Below are 21982 nucleotides of genomic sequence, written 5' to 3' on the forward strand. Positions count from 1 at the left end.
ACAGAGATCACAAATAGGCAGAGAGGCAGGTAGAGAGAGGGGGGGCGGGGAAGCAGGCTCCCTGGTGAGCAGAGAACCTGACATGGGGCTCAATCCCAGGAACCTGGGATCATGACCTGAGCCGAAGACAGGAGCTTTAACCCACTGGGCCACCCAGGCGCCCCTGGACCTGTACCTTTAAAAAATATATACATATTATTTATTTGACAGAGAAAGGGCACAAGTGGGGGCAGCAGAGGGAGAGGGAGAAGCAGACTACCCGCTAAGCAGGGAGCCTAATGCTGGTCTCTATCCTAGAACCCCAGGGTCAAAACCAGAGCCAAAGGCAGACACTTAACCGACTGAGCTACCCCGGTGCCCCAGATCTATACCTTTTAATGTGGCTTTATTAAGATCTCTTCATTTATTAGTATTTAAAATATAAAGCTTTCTCTTTTTGTATTTGTATTAAGTACAAATATTTCCCCCATTTTGTCATTGACCTTTTTAACTTAATGTTTTACTTTTATTTTCTGCCATATGGACATAATGTTTTTAAAGATTTTTATTTATTTATTCATGAGAGACAGAGAGAGAGAGAGAGGCAGAGGCAAAAGGAGAAGCAGGCTCCCTGCAGGGAGCCCTGATGTGGAACTCCATCTCAGGACTCTGGGTCTATGATCTGAGCCAAAGGCAGACGCTTAACCATGCAAGCCCCCCAGATGACCCTCACTTTCTCTTCCTACTTTTCTTCTGTTTTGACACCATACTTGAAGAAGACTTTCCAGCCCTTAAGTAATTTTCTAAGTAATTGCCTGTGTTGGCTCCTGTTTCTCTTTAACACATCAATTTTATGAAGATAACTGGCAACCATCCTCAAGATTTGAGAATCATTCTTCTCTTAAAGTCTTTCATCCATTTTTTGCCCCCAAACTAGCACATGCACGGTGACCAGGAAATGTCAGAGGCTATGAACGCTCAAGTTTCTAATCTGTATGAAAGAATTAGTTCTTCTTTGAAGCCTTGGGACATGGCTTGCTTTAATGGAAGGGGCCACAGAAGTGTGAGGGAAGTGACTGAATCTGAATTCCCTCTTATGCAAAATACTGGTTGGATGGGTTTACAGGGAAGCTGCAACAAAGTAAGACAACCCAGGGGCCTTAACAACAGAGATGAATTGTCTCCAAGTTCTGGAGGCTGGGAGACTGAGATCCAGGTGTGGGCAGGCCTAGTTCCTTGGCAGGGTTGGGGGGGGTGTGGGGGCTCGGTCCCATCCTCTCTCCTTAGCTTGTAGCCGACTGTCCCCTCTCTATGTATCATCACACTCTCTTCTCTCTACCTGGGAGTCTCTGTACCAAATTTTCCTTTTCTTCTTTTTAAGAGTTATTTATTTATTTTAGAGAGGGAGTGCATGACCAAGGGGCGGGCAGAGGGGGAGACACAGAGAGAGAGAGAGAGAAAGAAGCAGACTCCCTGCTGAGTGCCCTGCCTAGCTTGGGGCTCATGACCTTGAGATCACGATGTCCACCCTAAGGCTTCATTTTACCTTCATTTTCCTCCGTAGAGACCCACCACCAAAAAAGAAAGAAAAGAAAAAGAAGAAGAAAACATCACGTTCTGAGGTACCAGGGGTTAGGACTTCAACACACGAAGAGGGGGAGGGGGCAGGGACGGAAGCACACAATTTTAACCTAGCCTTGGCGTCCCTGGTCTTGTCCAGTTTGCTTCCTCACTGCCTTGGTTATGTTAACATGGGCAGAACGCTTACAGGTCATCTTATCTTTTATAGGTTGAAGAGATGGGACCCTGAAGGCAGGAGGATTTGCACAAGGGCATGTGCTGCTTTGTAACAAAACCATTACTTTCCCATTCTCACCGCCCCCATCTTATTTTATTTTATTTTATTTATTTATTTGACAGAGAGAGATCACAAGTAGACAGAGAGGCAGACAGAGAGAGAGAGAGGGAAGCATGCTCCCTGCTGAGCAGAGAGCCTGTCCCAGGACCCTGAGCCGAAGGCAGCGGCTTAACCCACTGAGCCACCCAGGCACCCTCACCGCCCCCATCTTTTAGACAAGCACATTATAACTACTGGCTTATGTTCTCCAGATTGTCTACCAACAGGAGTCTGAGCAGATGGAGAAGGGACATCGTGAACAGGACAGAGGACTTGAATCAGAGCAGCCGAGGTGAATCCTGGGGTCTTGCTTCAGTCTTTAGCGCATCACATCCCTTGTTCTAAAAAACAAATCCCAGAGGTGCCTAGGTGGCAGTGGGTTAAAGCCTCTGCCTTCAGCTCGGGTCATGGTCTCAGTATCCTGGGATCGAGCCCCGCATCGCATTGGGCTCTCTGCTCGGTGGGGAGCCTGCCTCCCCACCCCTCTCTCTCTGCCCGCGTCTCTGCCTACTGGTGATGTCTGTCAAATAAAGAAATAAAACCTTTAAAAATAAATAACTAAATCACAAATCCCAGACTTCTGTTTTGTTATGGGAGGGTCCACTCGGGTCTGATGGCTGAAAACATCAGGAATGGAAATCTGAATGCAAATAGGCTTCCTAGAGTTTGAACTTCTGCAGCCACCTATCATGTGTCCTTCCTGGGGCAGTGTGGGACCCGCAGGAGGTCCAGGACCCATGGACGCTGTGCAGGAACCCCAAGGCCACCTGCAGGCTCTCTGAGACCTCATCCAAATGTGAAGGTTAACAATTGCAAACAAAGGTAACAGTCGGGCCCTGCACCTTCGATCAACTACTTTTTAAAAATTTCAGGTTTATTGAGGTGTAACTGACATATAAAACCATACGATTTAAAGTGTACATCATTGCGAGTGATGTACACAGTGAAGAGATTCTAACCACCTAGTTAATTAAGACATCCATGACCTCACCTACTGACCTTTCTGAGGGGTGAGAACATGTCAGTTCTACTCTCCTGGCAAATTTCATTTATGTGCTATGTTGTGTGCGGTTACTGTGACTGATATGAGATCTGTAGACTTCATCTTCTCACTGAAAAGTTTTCTTCTTTTTACCAGCCTCTCCCTAGTTCCTCCACCTTCCCCACCCCCCACCCCCTGGCAACCTCCTTTTTTTTTTTTTTTTTAACCTTCTGTTTCTCTGAGGTTGACTTTTTGTTGTTTTTTAAGATTTCCCATATAAATGTTACCACGCAGTATTTGTCTTTCTCTGTCAGTCTTATTTCATTCCACATAATGCCCTCAAGGTCCATCCATGTTGTCACGAATGGCAGGATTTCCTACTTTCTCACCTCTATACAAATACCAATCTACAGCTCCCTGTGTATGGACCTCACATCCTCTTTATGCCCGCCTCCGTTGATGGACACCAGGGTAGTTTTCCTATCTTGGCTATTGTGAGTAATGGTGCAATGAACACAGGAGGGCAGATAGTTCTTTAATATCCTGTTTTCATTTCCTTTGTTTGTATACCCGGCCAGAAGAGTGCCAGATTATATGGTACTTCTGTTTTTTGGGGTTTGTTCGTTTGGTGTTTTAAAATCTTTGGATAAACCTCCATATTGTTTTCTGGGTGAACTGGTTTGACTTTATTTATGCTTGGACTGGGCTCCTTAGCTATCCGTAAGTTTGATCGAAGTGCAAAATAAAACTTGAGGCACATCCCGAATTAAAGATGTGTTTCTCATCCAAGTTCAAACAATGGATCGAAAGCAAGACTTAGCCAAAATGTGGACACAATACTGGCGTCCATCAACAGATGGATGGATAAACTGAAAATGGTATGTATGTATTACTGTTCGTATATGATTCTGAAAGGAACATGTAAAATGCAAACATACACACACACAGAATGGATATTATTCATCTTTAAAAAGGAAGGAATTCTGTCACACACTATAACACAAAGGAGCTTGGAAGACATTTTGTTGAATGAAATAAATCAGAAACATACACATAAAATACTGCATGATTCTACTGATAGGAGCTATCTGAAATAGCCCAATCTCTAGAGACAGAAAGTGGAATGGTGCTTGCCAGGGGCTGGGGGAGGGGAGAACGGGGAGTTCTCCTTCAGTGGGTGCAGAGTTTCAGTTTCAGGGAAGACGAAAAAGTTCTGGAGAAGGATGGTGCTGATGGTCGCACAGAAACCCGAAGGTGCATACTGCTACCAAATCATACCCTCAAAAATGGTTAAAATGGGCAATTTTCAGTCCTGTTATTTTAACACAGAAGGGGAGAGTGAGCAAGATTCAGATGCACAGGTGAGAAGCAGAGGTAGGAGGTAGGAGGTTGGGAAGAAGCTTCCTCTGATGTTAATGGACAGCTGGCCTAGACCTCCGTGACAGCGTCTGTGCTACCACATGCTTCCCACCTTCTTGGTTAAACAGATTCTGCCTTAAACGGGAGATTTTTCCATCTAGCCTTTTTGTGCATGTGGCATTTTGTTCATAAGATACACAAGTGGTCATGAAGTTTCTGGGTCGAGAGTGATACACGGGCTTACAAATTTCAGATGCAGACTAGAGCTGATTAATTGCGATCAAGGGGCAGGTTTGGGTGGTCCAGGGACTTCTTAAGTTGTAGACACCGTCTGAAGTGTGTGAGAACACAGGTACAGTTATCTACCGGTTCCAGTTCCCAAAATGTCCCTTGGGCTCAGAGTCGCCTCAGGGGAGAGCGTGAGTGCTCCCCCACCACTGAACCCCACCCCCAACACAATGTCAGTAAAACATGGAGCGGAAGAAGTCTACCAAATCAAGCGATTTAAACTAACTTTTTCTAAAAAAAATTATTTATTTATTTGTCAGAGAGAGAGAGAGGGAAGGGGAGCGAGTGAGCACAGGAAGAGGCAGAGGGAGAAGCAGGCTCCCCGCCGAGCCAGGAGACTGATGTGGGACTCAATTCCAGGATGCTGGATCGTGACCTGAGCCGAAGGCAGCTGCTTAACCAACTGAGCCACCCAGGTGTCCCTTAACCTAACTTTTAATTCCAACAAGTCCATGTACCTGGAACCTTCTTGACATACTTATGTCTGTCTTGTAAGTTCTTACGTTTCGGCCCATCCCAAATTCCCTTGTCTCTTTCCTCCTTCTCCCACCAGATTGTGCCCTGAATTAGGAATAGGAAGGATGGAGAGAGCCCAACATGTGCCAAGAGGGGAGAGAGCCGGGCATCTGCTGGAGAGAGCGATCCAGACCCCTCGAGGACAGTTTTGGAGGATGGTCCAAGGCTGGGTCGGTGGCTGGAAACAGCCCTTACCTCGAGATCCCAAACTGGACACCAGTGTGGCAGTTACGTGTTTCCTTTCAAACTGGTTGCCAGGCTGGAATGACCTGTGACATCAGAGGCTTCCGACCTTCCTGATTGGAAGGACCAGATTCCATGGTGCTTGGCAGCAGAGGAGGACAACTGTATCTTCACAGACCTTTTCGCCACTCCTGGCTTTGCCCCAGCTTGGAGAAGGGATCACGGGCTTGTGTTCGGTCGGAATTAGCCCAGAACAGGGTCTAAGGTTTCTGGGAGGACAGAAAGAGCTTGGGAGAAATCATGGCTGATGAACATCCTAATCAACCGCATTCCCAGTCTGAGGACCAGAGTCCCCAGCCTAGCACCTCAGGGTACCCCTTCATTGTGGTGGATGATGAAATCCCAGGACCATCAGGTGAGAAAGGAGGAAGAGGAAGGGACTTGAGAGGCTTGGCTAGTAAAGAGGAATGGGTACAAAAGTTAGGAAGGAGTGTCTGAGTAGGGTGTGTGTGACAGGAGAGATCCAGAAAGCTGGGGATTGGAGAAGGAAAGTATAGGAGTTGGGGACAAAACTGTAACCATGGAAGGAATACCCAAGAAGCAGGGAAAGAGGGTTAGGAGATGAGGTCCAAAGAGGAGGTAAAGGAAGAGAGGAAATTATGTCATTATTCCCAGGGGAGAAGTTATCTACAATGAAATTTTGAGGATGGGGGTGGTGAAACAGTGCCAAAGATGAATGGGGACAGATGTGTATCAACAAAGGAGAAAGATGGAAACATGGTTGGGGAGATGTCAATTGTCAGGAAGGCTGGAGAGAATGAAGGGGAAGTTGGGGTTTTTGGAGGGGGAGAAGGGGTGGCTGAATTCCAAAGACAAAAGCCTTATACTGTAGCCTGGTTTCTTCACTCAGCCCCCTGGGTAGACCCCCGCCCCATGCCTGAGTCCCCCACAAGGAAGAGAGGAAGGGATGAGTCAGATGAGGAGACAGGCTCTGGCGCTGAGGACATCTGGGTCGTGGAGTCACTGTGTGGCCTCAAGATGAAGTTGAAGAGACAACGGGTGTCTTCAGTGCTCCCTGAACACCACGAGGTCTTCAAAAAGTTGCTTGGTAAGAAGATCTCCTCCAACCCTCTTCCATTATCTCTTTAAATTCAAGAAGCTTCCAATGGAAAAGAATTCTCTGAAGGTTGGTGAGCTCTCCATCCTTGGAGGACTCCATAATGATCCGTCACTGGGGACACATAAAAATGACAGAGGATTAGGTGAGACTTGGAGAGAGGTCTGTACTTGGGATGAGAAAGCTTGGTTTCAGTTACACTCCTGAGATGTCTTAGTTCTTATTGGTCTTTTGCTTTTTGGTTTTTTTTTTTTTTGATATTTTATTTATTTGACAGAGAGAGAGAGATCACAATCAGGCAGAGGCAGACAGAAAAAGAGGGGGAAAGCAGGCTCCCCGTTGAGGAGAGAGCCGGATGTGGGGCTCGATCCCAGAACCCTGGGATCCTGACGTGAGCCGAAGCAGAAGCTTTAAGCCATGGAGCCACCCAGGTTCCCTTTATTGGCCTTTTGACTCTAAATGTCTTTGGCTGTGTGTGTGGAGTTGGGCAGGGGGTGTGGAAATGACATGCCATCTTTAGACCCTTATGTCACTGTGGGATGAGAAAATGACAGAGAATGACAGTGGTCTCCGCAGTGGCATGTCCACGCATGATGAGACAGCGTCCCTGTTGACCTCCCATCCAATCTTACAGGTGTGCTCCCTCAGCCTCCCCACGCCGGAAGCCACCAACGTTCCCTGGGCAGTGACTGGTTTTTGCTCCCTTTTGCCCATCAGCCTCACCGCTGGCCACATCCTGGAACTTCTCCAGGAGAGGCATCATTCTCCTCTTTGCCCTGGAACGCTCCCACAGTAACCCCATTCTGTTTGTCAACCTGACCTGTGCCCTCTTTTCACAGAGGATCCTGTCATTCAAAAATTTCTGGCCTGGGACAAAAATCTGAGCGTATCCGACAAGGTATCATTGTTCTCCACTCAGATGTGTTCTTGCTCCAACATCTGTCCTGGGGCAGGGCGATGCCTCCAAAACCCTGTCTCCAACCTCATCCTGCCAACACTTCCCGCTGGGGACCTCGTGGTTTCCTGCAGGTCCTCTGGGACCTGAGTCCCAGGCGTGCCCCTCTGGCTGTTGCCACCTTAAGTCCCTTCTCTCTCAGCTCTTGGGTGGGGCACCCCTTGGCTCCAGCTTCTCAGAGACCCTCCAGAGGCCGGCTGTCCTGAAGACAAGCCCTCAGACCAGCACAGCTTGCTATCCTGGGAGCACCATCAACTCTTCCCTTTACTTCTTTGGTTTGCAACCAACCTGTTGACACCAAATAAGCAAATTCACCCAGTCCGTCAAAGCGGGAGCACCTGCTCCAGCCTCGTGTCCCCATCCGCCAATGGTTTTCCTCGCCCAGGATGTCACCTCTCTCTGACACTGTGTCTCCTCTTGCCACCAGTATCTCCTGTCTATGGTCATAGCTTACTTCAGCCGTGCTGGCCTCTTCTCCTGGCAGTACCAGCGAATCCATTTCTTCATAGCCCTGTGAGTATTTTTGTCTCATCCCGCAGTACAATTCGCTACCTGGGTGGATTGAGGGGGAAATTGGGACCCTAAACTTTCATCTCCTTTTTTTTAAACCATTTGTAACCGTTTATTAAACTACTTTTTTAGAAAAACTGTTGACCCCTTGTGTAAAAACCATAGGATTATAGTATAGTGTTTTTTTAGACTGTTCCTTGTAAACACAAACATCCCTGACGTCAGCCAGGAGAAGCAAACAGAAGACCCTTCTAAGAGGACAGAAGGAAGGATCGGACACGGCCCTGCCCTGAGCAAACAGACTAGCGAAGCAGCCGGTCCTGATCCTCCGTCTGTCCCCTTCCAACGGCGATACCAAGCATAATTGTTTTCCTCTACGAATTCCCAGCACAAATGCCTCAATTCACGCCCCCAAGACATAGCACAGATTGTTGTGAATGCTTCCGCGGGTGTGTCTTACAACACTGTCCTGAAGCCTGTGGGCGGGCGCTAGGTGCATGAAGTCCTTCAAAGTTCTGGTCTCCGCCTCCACTCTCCAGGGCCAGTGGTGTTCTGGGTCAAGGCCAGGCTTCCAAGCTTGGATCCAAACCTTTTGTCTTCTTCCGACTGGCTCATCCCCTTGGTGTTTCAACCTTCTAAGGACACTTCCCTCTGTTCCTATATTGCGTTTTCTGTCTAGGTAATTTTGCACCTATACCTGAGGAAAACGACTTGTCCTCAAGGTCAACTTCAAATCCCAAATCTTCAGATGCTCCCCCCTTCCCTGCCCCGCCAACCTCCCTGACTTCTGCACCGCAGAAGCACTTCTGTTAAAATCCGAGTGTCATGGAGATTCTGGACTATGGTTATTGCCTATCCACTCACCGCTCCACCCCCCTGTCCCCTTCCCCAATCCCATTAGACTCGATGCCTGCAGGATTTGTCAAGATATTACCACACTCTCAAAGACACTGCACAATTCCTTCTGTTTTGCATAGGTTTAAGTTATGTTGTCACTAGGAGGTGATCAGTATTACACTTGAACTTAAAAAAAGGCATTATTTATTCATTCAACAAATACATATAGAGTATACGTTATGGACCAAGGACATGAGGCAATGGGAAGAGAGGTTCAAGAAGTGCGTGTTGAATTCATGCACCCATGAGCCCAGTCCTGTATTAGTCATTTGGTAGGAAAGTCATGGTTACAGAATAGAACAGGGTCAGCTCCTGCCCATGGGAGATGTATATGGCCTTGCTCTATGGGAAGACAGGTTTGTGCACAAACTCGCTAAAGGGAAGGGGTGGGTGTGGGTGTCCCCCCATAGGACATGCCCTCAGGCTTCCCATTGAGTTCCCTCTCCATCCTCAACTGGGAGAAATCTCTGCCCAGCCATGCCTTCTTTTTTTTTTAATTTTAAATTTTCAATTTTTTATAAACATATATTTTTATCCCCAGGGGTAGAGGTCAGTGAATCACCAGGTTTACAACTTCATAGCACTCACCAAAGCACATACCCTCCCCAATGTCCTTAATCCCACCTCCTTCTCCCAACCCCCTCCCCCCAGCAACCCTCTGTTTGTTTTGTGAGATTAACAGTCACTTATGGTTTGTCTCCCTTCCAATTCCACCTTGTTTCATTGATTCTTCTTCTACCCACTTAAGCCCCCATGTTGCATCACCACTTCCTCATATCAGGGAGATCATATGATAGTTGTCTTTCTCTGCTTGACTTATTTCGCTAAGCATGATATGCTCTAGTTCCATCCATGTTGTCACAAATGGCAAGATTTCATTTCTTTTGATGGCTGCATAGTATTCCATTGTGTATATATACCACATCCTCTTGATCCATTCATCTGTTGATGGACATTTAGGTTCTTTCCATAGTTTGACTATTGTGGACATTGCTGCTATGAACATTCGGGTGCACGTGCCCCTTTGGATCACTACGTTTGTATCTTTAGGGTAAATACCCAGTAGTGCAATTGCTGGGTCATAGGGCAGTTCTATTTTCAACATTTTGAGGAACCTCCATGCTGTTTTCCAGAGTGGCTGCACCAGCTTGCATTCCCACCAACAGTGTAGGAGGGTTCCCCTTTCTCCGCATCCTCGCCAGCATCTGTCATTTCCTGACTTATTGATTTTAGCTATTCTGACTGGCGTGAGGTGGTATCTCATTGTGGTTTTGATTTGTATTTCCCTGATGCCGAGTGATATGGAGCACTTTTTCATGTGTCTGTTGGCCCTCTGGATGTCTTCTTTGCAGAAATGTCTGTTCATGTCCTCTGCCCATTTCTTGATTGGATTATTTGTTCTTTGGGTGTTGAGTTTGCTAAGTTCTTTATAGATTCTGGACACTAGTCCTTTATCTGATATGTCGTTTGCAAATATCTTCTCCCATTCTGTCAGTTGTCTTTTGATTTTGTTAACTGTTTCCTTTGCTGTGCAAAAGCTTTTGATCTTGATGAAATCCCAGTAGTTCATTTTTGCCCTTGCTTCCCTTGCCTTTGGCGTTGTTCCTAGGAAGATGTTGCTGCGGCTGAGGTCGAAGAGGTTGCTGCCTGTGTTCTCCTCAAGGATTTTGATGGATTCCTTTCGCACATTGAGGTCCTTCATCCATTTCGAGTCTATTTTCGTGAGTGGTGTAAGGAAATGGTCCAATTTCATTTTTCTGCATGTGGCTGTCCAATTTTCCCAGCACCATTTATTGAAGAGGCTGACTTTTTTCCATTGGACAGTCTTTCCTGCTTTGTCGAAGATTAGTTGACTGTAGAGTTGAGGGTCTATTTCTGGGCGCTCTATTCTGTTCCATTGATCTATGTGTCTGTTTTTGTGCCAGTACCATGCTGTCTTGATGACAGCTTTGTAATAGAGCTTGAAATCCGGAATTGTGATGCCACCAACTCTGGCTTTCTTTTTCAATATCCCTTTGCCCTCTTGATGACTGAGTGGCACTCTGTGACACTGGGTAATAAGCAACCTATGTCCTTGCTGGGAAGCTGAGCTCAGGTGGGGGAGGGGCATCCTTCCCGTCCTGCTCCTGACCAGCCACCTGATGTCTCTCTCCAGCTACCTGGCCAGTGATATGGAAGAGGATAACCAGGCCCCCAAACAGGCCATCTTTTCATTCCTCTATGGGAAGAACCGGTCCGAGCGACCCTTGTTCCACAAACTGAGATTCCAATTTATACGATCCATGAACTGGAGGACCAGGGTGTCCCGAGAAGAGTGTGAAGAGGTCGGTTGGCTGGAGGGATTTGGGGTGTGGGGCTCAATGGGAGAGAGAGGAGGTGCAGCGAGGGACATGGGGATTTGGGACCAGAAAGAATTAAGGGTCTGGACGACAGGAGGGAGCAGGTCGGGGGTCGCGGGGGCAGGGCCCATCTGGAAGTTGTGTTCTCATGGGGCCGCTTGTCTTCTAGATCCAGGCTTTTGATCCAGACCTGTGGGTGTGGGGGCGAGACCGCCTCACTCTGATGCCCTAGGTCTCCTAGGGCCATGGAGGCCTGAGGTCATCGGCCTAAGGGAAGGTAGGTTACTGTCCTCATGGGTCCAGGCACAATGATATCTTGTGTAATGAGGAGATCTGAGGAATCCAGGAGCTGAGCCCACGCTCGTCTCCCTAGCCCCACACGTCAGCCTTCCATGCACTATGAGGTGGAAGCCGTACACGCACTCAGGTCCCAGCCACGAGCTGACAACCCCACAGAGCCATGACTCAGGGAGACGTGTAGAAAACCTTAAGGACCTCAGGAAAACCAGTTTGTCACAGAGGCATGGACTTGGCTGAAATAATTCCATGGAAACCAACTGGGCCCAGATGATAGCTCTGAGGAAATGTTGACTTTCTGTGAAAAGGGAGCAAGTTTCCAATTTTTTCCCCTACATTGTGTTTTTACTTTCTCTTTCATGCCTCAGAGATATGAACTCTGGGGATTTATTTACAACAAAGTAAATGTCTAACAATAGGGCATTGGATGGAACAGTCTATGTATCCAATAATAAAAGATCAATATGGACTAGCTGTGTGTTCATCCACATTTGCTTGCGAACACATTGCTTATGTCAGATGGCATCTGTGAGTCCTTTGTGTCCCCTGCCCACTTCTGGACGAGTCTCTCATCTCGTTCCATTACATCTTTCCCCTCAGGTTCACAGTCAAGGAGTTTGTCAGAATGAGTGAACCTTCAGAAATACTAGTTTCAGGGTGCCTGGGTGGCTCAGTGGGTCAAAGCCTCTGCCTTCAGCTTAGGTCATGATCCCAGGGTCCTGGGATCGCGCACCACATCGGGCTCTCTGCTCAGCCAGGAGCCTGCTTCCCCGTCTCTCTCTGCCTGCCTCTCTGCCTACGTGTGATCTTTCTGTCAAATAAATAAAATCTTTAAAAAAAAAAGAAATACTAGTTTTAGCATAGCTTAATGTGATCAGCACATAGAGTTATAGATTGGGGCAGAGGATTAAATAAAGATTTGGTTTAAATCATGTGAACTAGTTCTCAGTCCATTCGAGCTCCCACAAAAAAGTTCTACATGGCTTTGAGCAACAGACATTTATTTCTCATGGCTTGGAGGCTGGAAGTCTGCGAGCAGGGTGCCGGACCCTTTACAAGGTTGCAGACTAAGTGGGTTCTGAGTTATGTCACTGGGGTCTCTTTCATCAGAGCACTACTGCCATTGTTGAGGCCCCCGCCCCCTCGTGGCCCAATCATCCCCAAGACCTCATCTTATAGCACCATCACCTTGTGGGTTAGGATCTCAAGGTACAAATTTGAGGGAGGTGAAGAGACAAACATTAGACCATGCAGCACTGACCAAATTTAGGACTAGGTGTTATGGTTAAACATTAGGATCTAGGGTTAGAATGGAGGATTAGGTGGTCTCATGATTCATGATGTTGATGTTTGCAGTATGGTTCTTTGTTCAGACATTAAGTAGCAAAAAAGGACCAAGGTGAGTTTCAGGTCGAAAGCAACATTCTCTCAAGTTTGTTAGTTTGTTTTGTTGTTGTTGTGGTTTTGTTTTTGTTTTATTTTTAAAGATTTTATTTGTCAGAGACAGAGAGAGAACACAGGCAGGGGAGTAGCAGGCAGAGGGAGAAGCAGGCTCCTCATTTGAGCAAGGAGCCTGATGTGGAACTCATTCCCGGTTACCTGAGCCAAAGGCAGACGCTCAACCGCTTGAGCCACCCAGGCCACCCTCTAGTTTGCTTTACTCCCTGAGCAGAATCACCTAGAGTCCTGGCTATCAAGCAGATAACCGGGTGTGACCTTAGGCTCATGAAAAAATTTGGGGGGTCAGGGTCACCAAAGTCCAAGAGTCATAACTGAAAATGAATTGGGGTTTAGAATGAAGGATTAGAGATAAAGTTGGATTTATGAATTAGTCTAAATTCTGGTTAGAACTGACCAAGATGTCTGGAGCGTTGACTCCTTGTGATCTGACTTCCTCTCTTTCTCTCAATTTCAGATCCCTGAGCCCCGGGGAGACGCAGGTTTACAGCAGGAAATCAATCTAGACACTAACAACAGGCATGAGGAAGGAAGAGAGGAGTCTCTTGTGTAGATAATGTAGAAGAACCCAAGACCTTTTAAAATTAGCTAAAGGGAATTTTCATATTGTACTCCGAGGAGCTGCGAGTACATATAGGAGACCAGAGAAGGACAATAAGAAACCAGGCCTTTGTTCAGGATCCACCCTTTCCTGGGGTGGTACCAAAAATTATGTCAGATTTTTTAAAATTCAAATCTCGTTTGAGGTAGGAGTTGGAGATCCTGTTTTTTATGCATTGGGACACAAACAAGGAGGAGATTACTTCAAAAATATAAAACGAGAGACAAAGGATTATCATAACCTAATATTACGCCATGAATTTCATTGGTATATTTTGAAAATGTTGTCCTTAGAACTATTTTATTTATTTTTATATTTTATATTTATGTATTTATTTATAAAAGTTCTGAAATAGTCATAGTTTTCAAAACATGTTCCTACAAAGTTTTGTGATGAGATTACACCTGTAGATAAAATATTGTTGACATATTCGGCATAGGTTTTTGTGTTTTTACTATAGCTATATATCAATTACACTTATAACTAGGTAGGTGATTCCCTCAAGTTGTTATTACTGTAAATGTTTATTTGACATGTAGTCTTCATTATTAAATTGTGGGAATCAGTTGTAATTCTTTTACTTGCCTGGATGACACGTTTTTAAGTTGTTTTATGTTATTTTAGATTATTAAAGAGGACACTGCAATGTGTCTCTTGAGGAAACATAATAAAGATAAAAGTCTTCATCTTCGTGGTGTTTGTGGTCATCTCAATGGTCTTACAGTTCACTGTCCAATGATACTCTTTCTTAATGGGGTTGTGATTATTCAGCCATACTTCTTACCTTTGAAAAATAAGTGTAAGTTTTTTTTTAATGAGGATGTGAGGTTTTTTTTTAAGATTTTATTTATTTATTGGACAGAGAGAGATCACAAGTAGGCAGAGATGCAGGCAGAAAGAGACAGGGGAAGCAGGCTCCCCTCTGTACAGAGAACCGGATGCAGATGCGGGCGGTCTCGATCCCAGGGCCCTGAGATCATGACCTAAGCCGAAAGCAGACATTTAACCCACTGAGCCACCCAAAGGCCCCAAGTGCAAGTTACCTTTTATGTAGAAAAAAAAAAAGAAGGGGCGCCTGGGTGGCTCAGTGGGTTAAAGCCTCTGCTTTCGGCTCAGGTCATGATCCCAGGGTCCTGGGATCGAGCCCCGCATCGGGCTCTCTGCTTGGCGGGGAGCCTGCTTCCTCCTCTCTCTCTACCTCCCTCTCTGCCTACTTGTGATCTCTCTCTGTTGAATAAATAAAATCTTAAAAAAAAAAAGAAGATAAAGTGAACACTGAGCTTGTGTCTTAAAGCAAGAAACAAGGCAAAGATATTGAGGCAGGAAAAGGGAAAGAAGGAAGATAGAGCTATGGGGACCTAGATAATCTGAAATTCACAACAAAGGCAACGTGCCTCAGTGAGATTATGCATTTTAGGCGATGATCCATGGCAAGCAGACCCACAGGTGCAAGGGAGCACCCTTCTTTGGAAGAAGGAAAATCTACAGAATGGGATGAAATAGAACAACTGGAAAGAAATGAGGCTTTGGGAGAACTTTCTGAGAAACACAGTAAGATAGGAGGAGCTAAAGCTGTCAAATAAGAGAGGCATGGGGAAGAAAGAGTTAATGGCAGGAATCCTGAATATTGGAGGAAACCATCTTGGGAGATGGTAGCACCAGAGAATACTGGGGCTGTCTCAAATACCAAGCTTCAGTGTCCGCGGGAAGCATCCCATGGATGTCTTGGCACATAGATGCATATCACCCGTCATGAAGCTCACCTGAGCTTGGTAACCAGAGTTTTTACTGGGGTTTCATTATGCAAGTGTGATTAACTCCATCATTGGCCATACCTCGAACACAGTCTCCAACTCTCTTCCTTCCCGTAGAGATTGGGCTGATATCAAGTGGTTCAAAGCCCCACCCCTGTTGGGGTTCCTGGTATGGCTGGCCCTATCCTGACTCATCTCACCAGCACAAACTCAAGTTTGGTCCACGGGGCCCAGTGTGAGTAACAAACACTCCTATCACTCAGGATACCAAAGATTTAGAGGTTCTCTCCCAGGGAGCAAGGAAGGAGAGGTATCTGAAAAATTATTTATACAACACACTGGCTACGGTAGGAGATTGGCAAAACTCAGGTGGTCAGGGAAGGTAACAGTTTGGGGACAGATCTATCACAGGAGATGTTGGAGAAGTTGAACAAATAAGGATTGAAATAATGGGGTCCTCATGGGGATTTGGAATAGCTTGGGAGATGTGAGATATGTAGGAGATGAACACAGCACTCTAGAGGAACAACAAGCAATGGCGTAAAGAGAAACCAAAGGGAAAATTGTGTGTTTGTGTGTGTTGGGGTTGGGGTTGGGGTGCAGTTCTGATAAATGAGATGAACTCCTAAGCCTGGAGCAATTTCAGAAAGTGAAACCACCAAGGTCAGAAGAGCCACACGGACATCAGCATCTGATTACAGCAGCTCAAGGAGAGGGATGGCATTCAGAATTGGGACACAGTTGATGGACTGGGAACAGCAGAGGCTAGATTCTGCAGACACGGAAACAAAGAGGAGAAACAGTATGGCAGCTTGGAAACAGATATAACATATGAGACACCTAGGACTTAAAATGTATATTTAAGAATCTTTAGGTCTCTGCAAGGTGGCAGGTAAAGGCAGATTAGGAAACAACTCAAATGAGGAAAGACCTGAATGTAAAGGCACAAGAAACAGGACGGTGGATGCACATAATAAAGCAGTAAACAACAGGCAAGAAAGCAAACAGTCCGGTGACTGATGCCAGGTGAGAACTGGGAGTGCTTGGGAACACTGGAGCAGAACATGGTGGTTTCATCCTGGACCCCTAGAGAAACTGAGATCACGACGGATCCAGTTGAAGAGAAGGGGGAGCCGAGGCTGCTGAGAAGGGGTGAAGCTTAAGAGACTTGGAGGATAAAGAGAGGGACCAGCTGAGAAAGTGGGAGAGGCTAGAGCCCACCGAAGGCTGAGAAGGAATACGGATCCAGGGAGGTGGTTCGGAAGTGTGAGCTGATGGCAGAAGCACGTGTGGCTCCCAGAGCACAGAAGAGTCAGAGCAGCCAAGCTTCTGGAACCGGAAAGCATCCAGGGCTATAGGTGGCCGCTGAGGGGAGGTCAAAAGGCAGCAACAGCAAAGTTCAGCCACACAGCAGAGGAGCAGCGGGCTTGTCCTGAGAAGCAGGAGTGATGGAAGAAGTCCAGTGCCTGGAGATGGAAAAGTAGGAGAGTGGTGGGGATCAGGGGTGTGATGTGGCTCAGTCAGTGAAGCAGCTGCCTCGGCTCAGGTCATGATCTCAGGGTCCTGGGATCGAGCCCCGCATGGGGCTCTCTGCTCAGCAGGGAGCCTGCTTACCCCCACCCTCCACCTGCCTCTCTGCCTACTTGGGATCTCTCTCTGTCTGTGTCAAAGAAATAAGACTGAGTGACAGACAAGGAGGAGCTGCTTTGTGAAGGGGAAACACGGAGAAAACTAGAAAGAAATAGGAGCAGGGACTCAGGAAGAGTCCCGCGGGCAACTCCGGGGCGCCTGTCTCAGTAGCTACTCCCATTCTATCAGCTTCTCCCTCAGCAGGCAGCCACGTTCCCTCTACCGCTACTCTCATCCTAGATAAGGCGGGATTGTCTTTTTCTTTTCAGTTTTTCCCTTTATTTCTCCTTTCCTTCCTTTCTCTTTTACTTCCCTCTCCCTTCCTTTTCCCTTCCCTACCATTCCCTCCCCTCCCCTTGCCTTTTTTCTTTTTAAGTGTGGCTTCTTCGAGAAGTCCCCTAACTTGTGGGCGCGTGAACTCACGGGAAACTGAGGTGGGATATTTGACGGGCTCCCGAGTGGGCTCCAACAGGTGCACCGCCGCCGCCGTCCTGCGCATGTGCAGCTCGGACTGTGTGCGTGTTCGCGCACGCGTATTGCTGCCGCGCAGCTCTCCCTTCCTGTCCGAGTTCAGGTCACAGCTCGCTGTGGTGCCCAGGCTTTGGCCTCACGCGGGCGAGTGAACTGCTAACAAGACAGCAAGGAGTAAAAAGAACCTCGCCTTTTCAATCAGCTCGGCAGATACAATCCATTACATAGAAGTTCTCCAGCAAAACAATACACCTGCTTCAGGGTCACAGGACGTTCCAGCGGCATTTGCTATAAGTTTTTCATTGTTCATCCTAAATGTACCTTGTCATCTTGGTGCCCATCCGTGCCAGTTGTCTCTGTCCAAAGGAAAAAGAAAACGACTTACCCATTTCTGACAAACAGGTCCTTAAAGCTCAGAGCTAGGTGTCTAGGGCCCACCCTTAACTGTCCTGGTGACAGAGAGACACTACCTTCCTTGAGGTTTACATTTCAAAGAGATGGCTCCCAGGCCCTTAAGAACAACCATCCCCTGTTACCATGCTAGCAAGAAAATGGTTTAGCTTCTAGGAGATTTAGATACATACAAAATCCACAGAGGAAGTTTTCTCCAGGTAACACTCTTTCCAAAGGTAATAGTACTGATTTATGCTAATGATGGGCACATAACCCATTCCTGATTTCTCTCACTGAGGAGTTGCATCAAACTAATCCTGCACAAAAGGAATGCTTCTCCGGAAGCTGCTCTGTCCGCCCTGGCTGTGGCTGTGTAGCCCGGAAGTCCTGCCCAGCTCTTGCTGCTAGCAAGTGTGGTCTGTGCCCGAATTCCCACCAACAGACTTCTCACCAACAGAAGGCTGGAATTCATGAGAGGTGACCACACTTCCCCTAGGCCCGAGACTGGAAAACCTCCAGGCACATTTCTTCTGTGTTCTTTTCCATTTTCGGCAGGTAAAGGAAGGAAGCTATGCTGAGCACCTTGGGGAAGACAGGCAGAGCCCCCGCCTGCCCCGTCTATTGGGTCCTGGCCTCCACCCTTGCCTCCCCCATAGGCACTGACCTGCTCACCTGAAGACTGGGACTCCATCCTGCCTCTCAGTCCACTCCGGTTCTCTGCCTGTGAACTCTGGCTATTATGCCCACCTCTCCCTCACCACCCAACTCTGTCCCTGCAACTCAGAGACATCCTGGGCACCCCCAGGACCCCTGCCACATACCTCAGTCTAGATAACTCTCTGGGCGGTGAACTGGAAGCTCTTGGGGGCTCACTCCTCTCTCCAAATGGCTAAAACCTGTCATTTCATATATTCATATATTTCCCCCTCCTAGAAACTTCTTTAAGCAGGGAAGGCAAATCTGAACCCTGTGATTCTGTCTGGGCCAAAAGTACCGGATCTGCACATTTTTTTATTTTTTAAAGATTTTATTTGTTAATTTGACAGACAGAGATCACAAATAGGCAGATAGGCAGGTAGAGAGAGGGGGGGCGGGGAAGCAGGCTCCCTGGTGAGCAGAGAACCTGACATGGGGCTCAATCCCATGACCCTGGGATCATGACCTGAGCCGAAGACAGGGGCTTTAACCCACTGGGCCACCCAGGCGCCCCTGGACATGTACCTTTAAAAAATATATACATATTATTTATTTATTTGACAGAGAAAGGGCACAAGCGGGGGGCAGCAGAGGGAGAGGGAGAAGCAGACTCCCCGCTAAGCAGGGAGCCTAATGCTGGTCTCTGTCCTAGAACCCCAGGGTCAAAACCAGAGCCAAAGGCAGACACTTAACCGACTGAGCTACCCAGGTGCCCCACATCTATACCTTTTAATGTGGCTTCATTAAGTTCTCTTCATTTATTAGTATTTAAAATATAAAGCCCTCTCTTTTTGTATTTGTATTAGGTACAAATATTTCCCCCATTTTGTCATTGACCTTTTGAACTTAATGTTTTACTTTTATTTTCTGCCATATGGACATAATGTTTTTAAAGATTTTTATTTATTTATTCATGAGAGACAGAGAGAGAGAGAGAGAGGCAGAGGCAAAAGTAGAAGGAGGCTCCCTGCAGGGAGCCCTGATGTGGAACTCGATCCCAGGACTCTGGGTCTATGATCTGAGCCAAAGGCAGACGCTTAACCATGCAAGCCCCCCAGATGACCCTCACTTTCTCTTCCTACTTTTCTTCTGTTTTGGCACCATACTTGAAGAAGCCTTTCTAGCCCTTAATTTTCTAAGTAATTGCCTGTGTTGGCTCCTGTTTCTCTTTAACACATCAATTTTATGAAGATAACCGGCAACCATCCTCAAGATTTGAGAATCATTCTTCTCTTAAAGTCTTTCATCCATTTTTTGCCCCCAAACTAGCACATTCACGGTGACCAGGAAATGTCAGAGGCTATGAACGCTCAAGTTTCTAATCTGTATGAAAGAATTAGTTCTTCTTTGAAGCCTTGGGACATGGCTTGCTTTAATGGAAGGGGCCACAGAAGTGTGAGGGAAGTGACTGAATCTGAATTCCCTCTTATGCAAAATACTGGTTGGATGGGTTTACAGGGAAGCTGCAACAAAGTAAGACAACCCAGGGGCCTTAACAACAGAGATGAATTATCTCCATGTTCTGGAGGCTGGGAGACTGAGATCCAGGTGTGGGCAGGCCTAGTTCCTTGGCAGGGTTGGGGGGGCTGCGGGGGCTCGGTCCCATCCTCTCTCCTTGGCTTGTAGCCAACTGTCCCCTCTCTATGTATCATCACACTCTCTTCTCTCTACCTGGGAGTCTCTGTATCCAAATTTTACTTTTTTTTTTTTTTTAAGAGTTATATATTTATTTTAGAGAGGGAGTGCATGACCAAGGGGCGGGCAGAGGGGGAGACACAAAGAGAGAGAGAGAGAGAGAGAAAGAAGCAGACTACCTGCTGAGTGCCCTGCCTAGCTTGGGGCTCATGACCTTGAGATCACGATGTCCTCCCTAAGGCTTCATTTTACCTTCATTTTCCTCCGTAGAGACCCAACACCAAAAAAGAAAGAAAAGAAAAAGAAGAAGAAAACATCACGTTCTGAGGTACCAGGGGTTAGGACTTCAACACACGAAGAGGGGGAGGGGGCTTGGACGGAAGCACACAATTTTACCCTAGCCTTGGCGTCCCTGGTCTTGTCCAGTTTGCTTCCTCACTGCCTTGGTTATGTTAACATGGGCAGAACGCTTACAGGTCATCTTATCTACATATTTTATTTTATAGGTTGAAGAGATGGGACCCTGAAGGCAGGAGGATTTGCACAAGGGCATGTGCTGCTTTGAAACAAAACCATTACTTTCCCATTCTCACCGCCCCCATCTTATTTTATTTTATTTTATTTTGTTTTGTTTTATTATTTATTTGACAGAGAGGCAGACAGAGAGAGAGAGAGAGGGAAGCATGCTCCCTGCTGAGCAGAGAGCCTGACGCGGGCCTCGATCCCAGGACGCTGAGATCATGACCTGAGCCGAAGGCAGCGGCATAACCCACTGAGCCACCCAGGCACCCTCACCGCCCCCATCTTTTCGACAAGCATATTCTAACTACTGGCTTATGTTCTCCAGATTGTCTACCAACAGGAGTCTGAGCAGATGGAGAAGGGACATCGTGAAGAGGACAGAGGACTTGAATCAGAGCAGCCGAGGTGAATCCTGGGGTTTTGCTTCAGTCTTTAGCGCATCACATCCCTTGTTCTAAAAAACAATCCCAGAGGTGCCTAGGTGGCAGTGGGTTAAAGCCTCTGCCTTCAGCTCTGGTCATGGTCTCAGTATCCTGGGATCGAGCCCCGCATCGGGCTCTCTGCTCGGTGGGGAGCCTGCTATGTTGTGTGCAGTTACTGTGTCTGATATGAGATCTGTAGACTTCATCTTCTCAGTGAAAAGTTTTCTTCTTTTTACCAGCCTCTCCCTAGTTACTCCACCTTCCCCACCCCTGGCAACCTCCTTTTTTTTTTTTTAACCTTCTGTTTCTCTGAGTTTGACTTTTTGTTGTTTTTTAAGATTTCCCATATAAATGTTACCACGCAGTATTTGTCTTTCTCTGTCAGTCTTATTTCATTCCACATAATGCCCTCAAGGTCCATCCATGTTGTCACGAATGGCAGGATTTCCTACTTTCTCACCTCTATACAAATACCAATCTACAGCTCCCTGTGTATGGACCTCACATCCTCTTTATGCCCGCCTCCGTTGACGGACACCAGGGTAGTTTTCCTATCTTGGCTATTGTGAGTAATGGTGCAATGAACACAGGAGGGCAGATAGTTCTTTAATATCCTGTTTTCATTTCCTTTGGATGTATACCCGGCCATAAGAGTGCCAGATTATATGGTACTTCTGGTTTTTTGGGGTTTGTTCGTTTGGTTTTTTAAAATCTTTGGAGAAACCTCCATATGGTTTTCTGGGTGAACTGGTTTGACTTTATGCTTGGACTGGGCTCCTTAGCTATCCGTAAGTTTGATCGAAGTGCAAAATAAAACTTGAGGCACATCCTGAATTAAAGATGTGTATTTCATCCAAGTTCATACAATGGATCGAAAGCAAGGCTTACCCAAAATGTGGACTCAATACTGGCGTCCATCAACAGATGGATGGATAAACTGAAAATGGTATGTATGTATCACTGTTCTTCTATGATTGTGAAAGGAACATGTAAAATGCAAACATACACACAAACAGAATGGATATTATTCATCTTTAAAAAGGAAGGAATTCTGTCACACACTATAACACAAAGGAGCTTGG

General features: G+C 46.7%; 2 protein-coding genes across 2 annotated transcripts in view; one reads left to right on the forward strand and one right to left on the reverse strand.

The window, feature by feature from the left end:
• The window catches only part of RBAK (RB associated KRAB zinc finger), an 813856-nt gene that overhangs the window by 23325 nt on the left and 768549 nt on the right, over nt 1-21982 (reverse strand). The window lies entirely within an intron of this gene.
• Nucleotides 5505-11254, forward strand: LOC309854770 (speedy protein E4-like; the record flags this gene model as incomplete). Its single annotated transcript, XM_082714238.1, has 6 exons — nt 5505-5619; nt 6115-6312; nt 7161-7219; nt 7704-7789; nt 10839-11007; nt 11192-11254. 6 exons carry the CDS (start codon nt 5505-5507, stop codon nt 11252-11254), a joined length of 690 nt encoding a protein of 229 aa, XP_082570364.1.

Source organism: Mustela nivalis, assembly GCF_964662115.1.
Source record: "Mustela nivalis genome assembly, chromosome: 19".
In the NCBI taxonomy this organism is placed as follows: Eukaryota; Metazoa; Chordata; class Mammalia; order Carnivora; family Mustelidae; genus Mustela; species Mustela nivalis.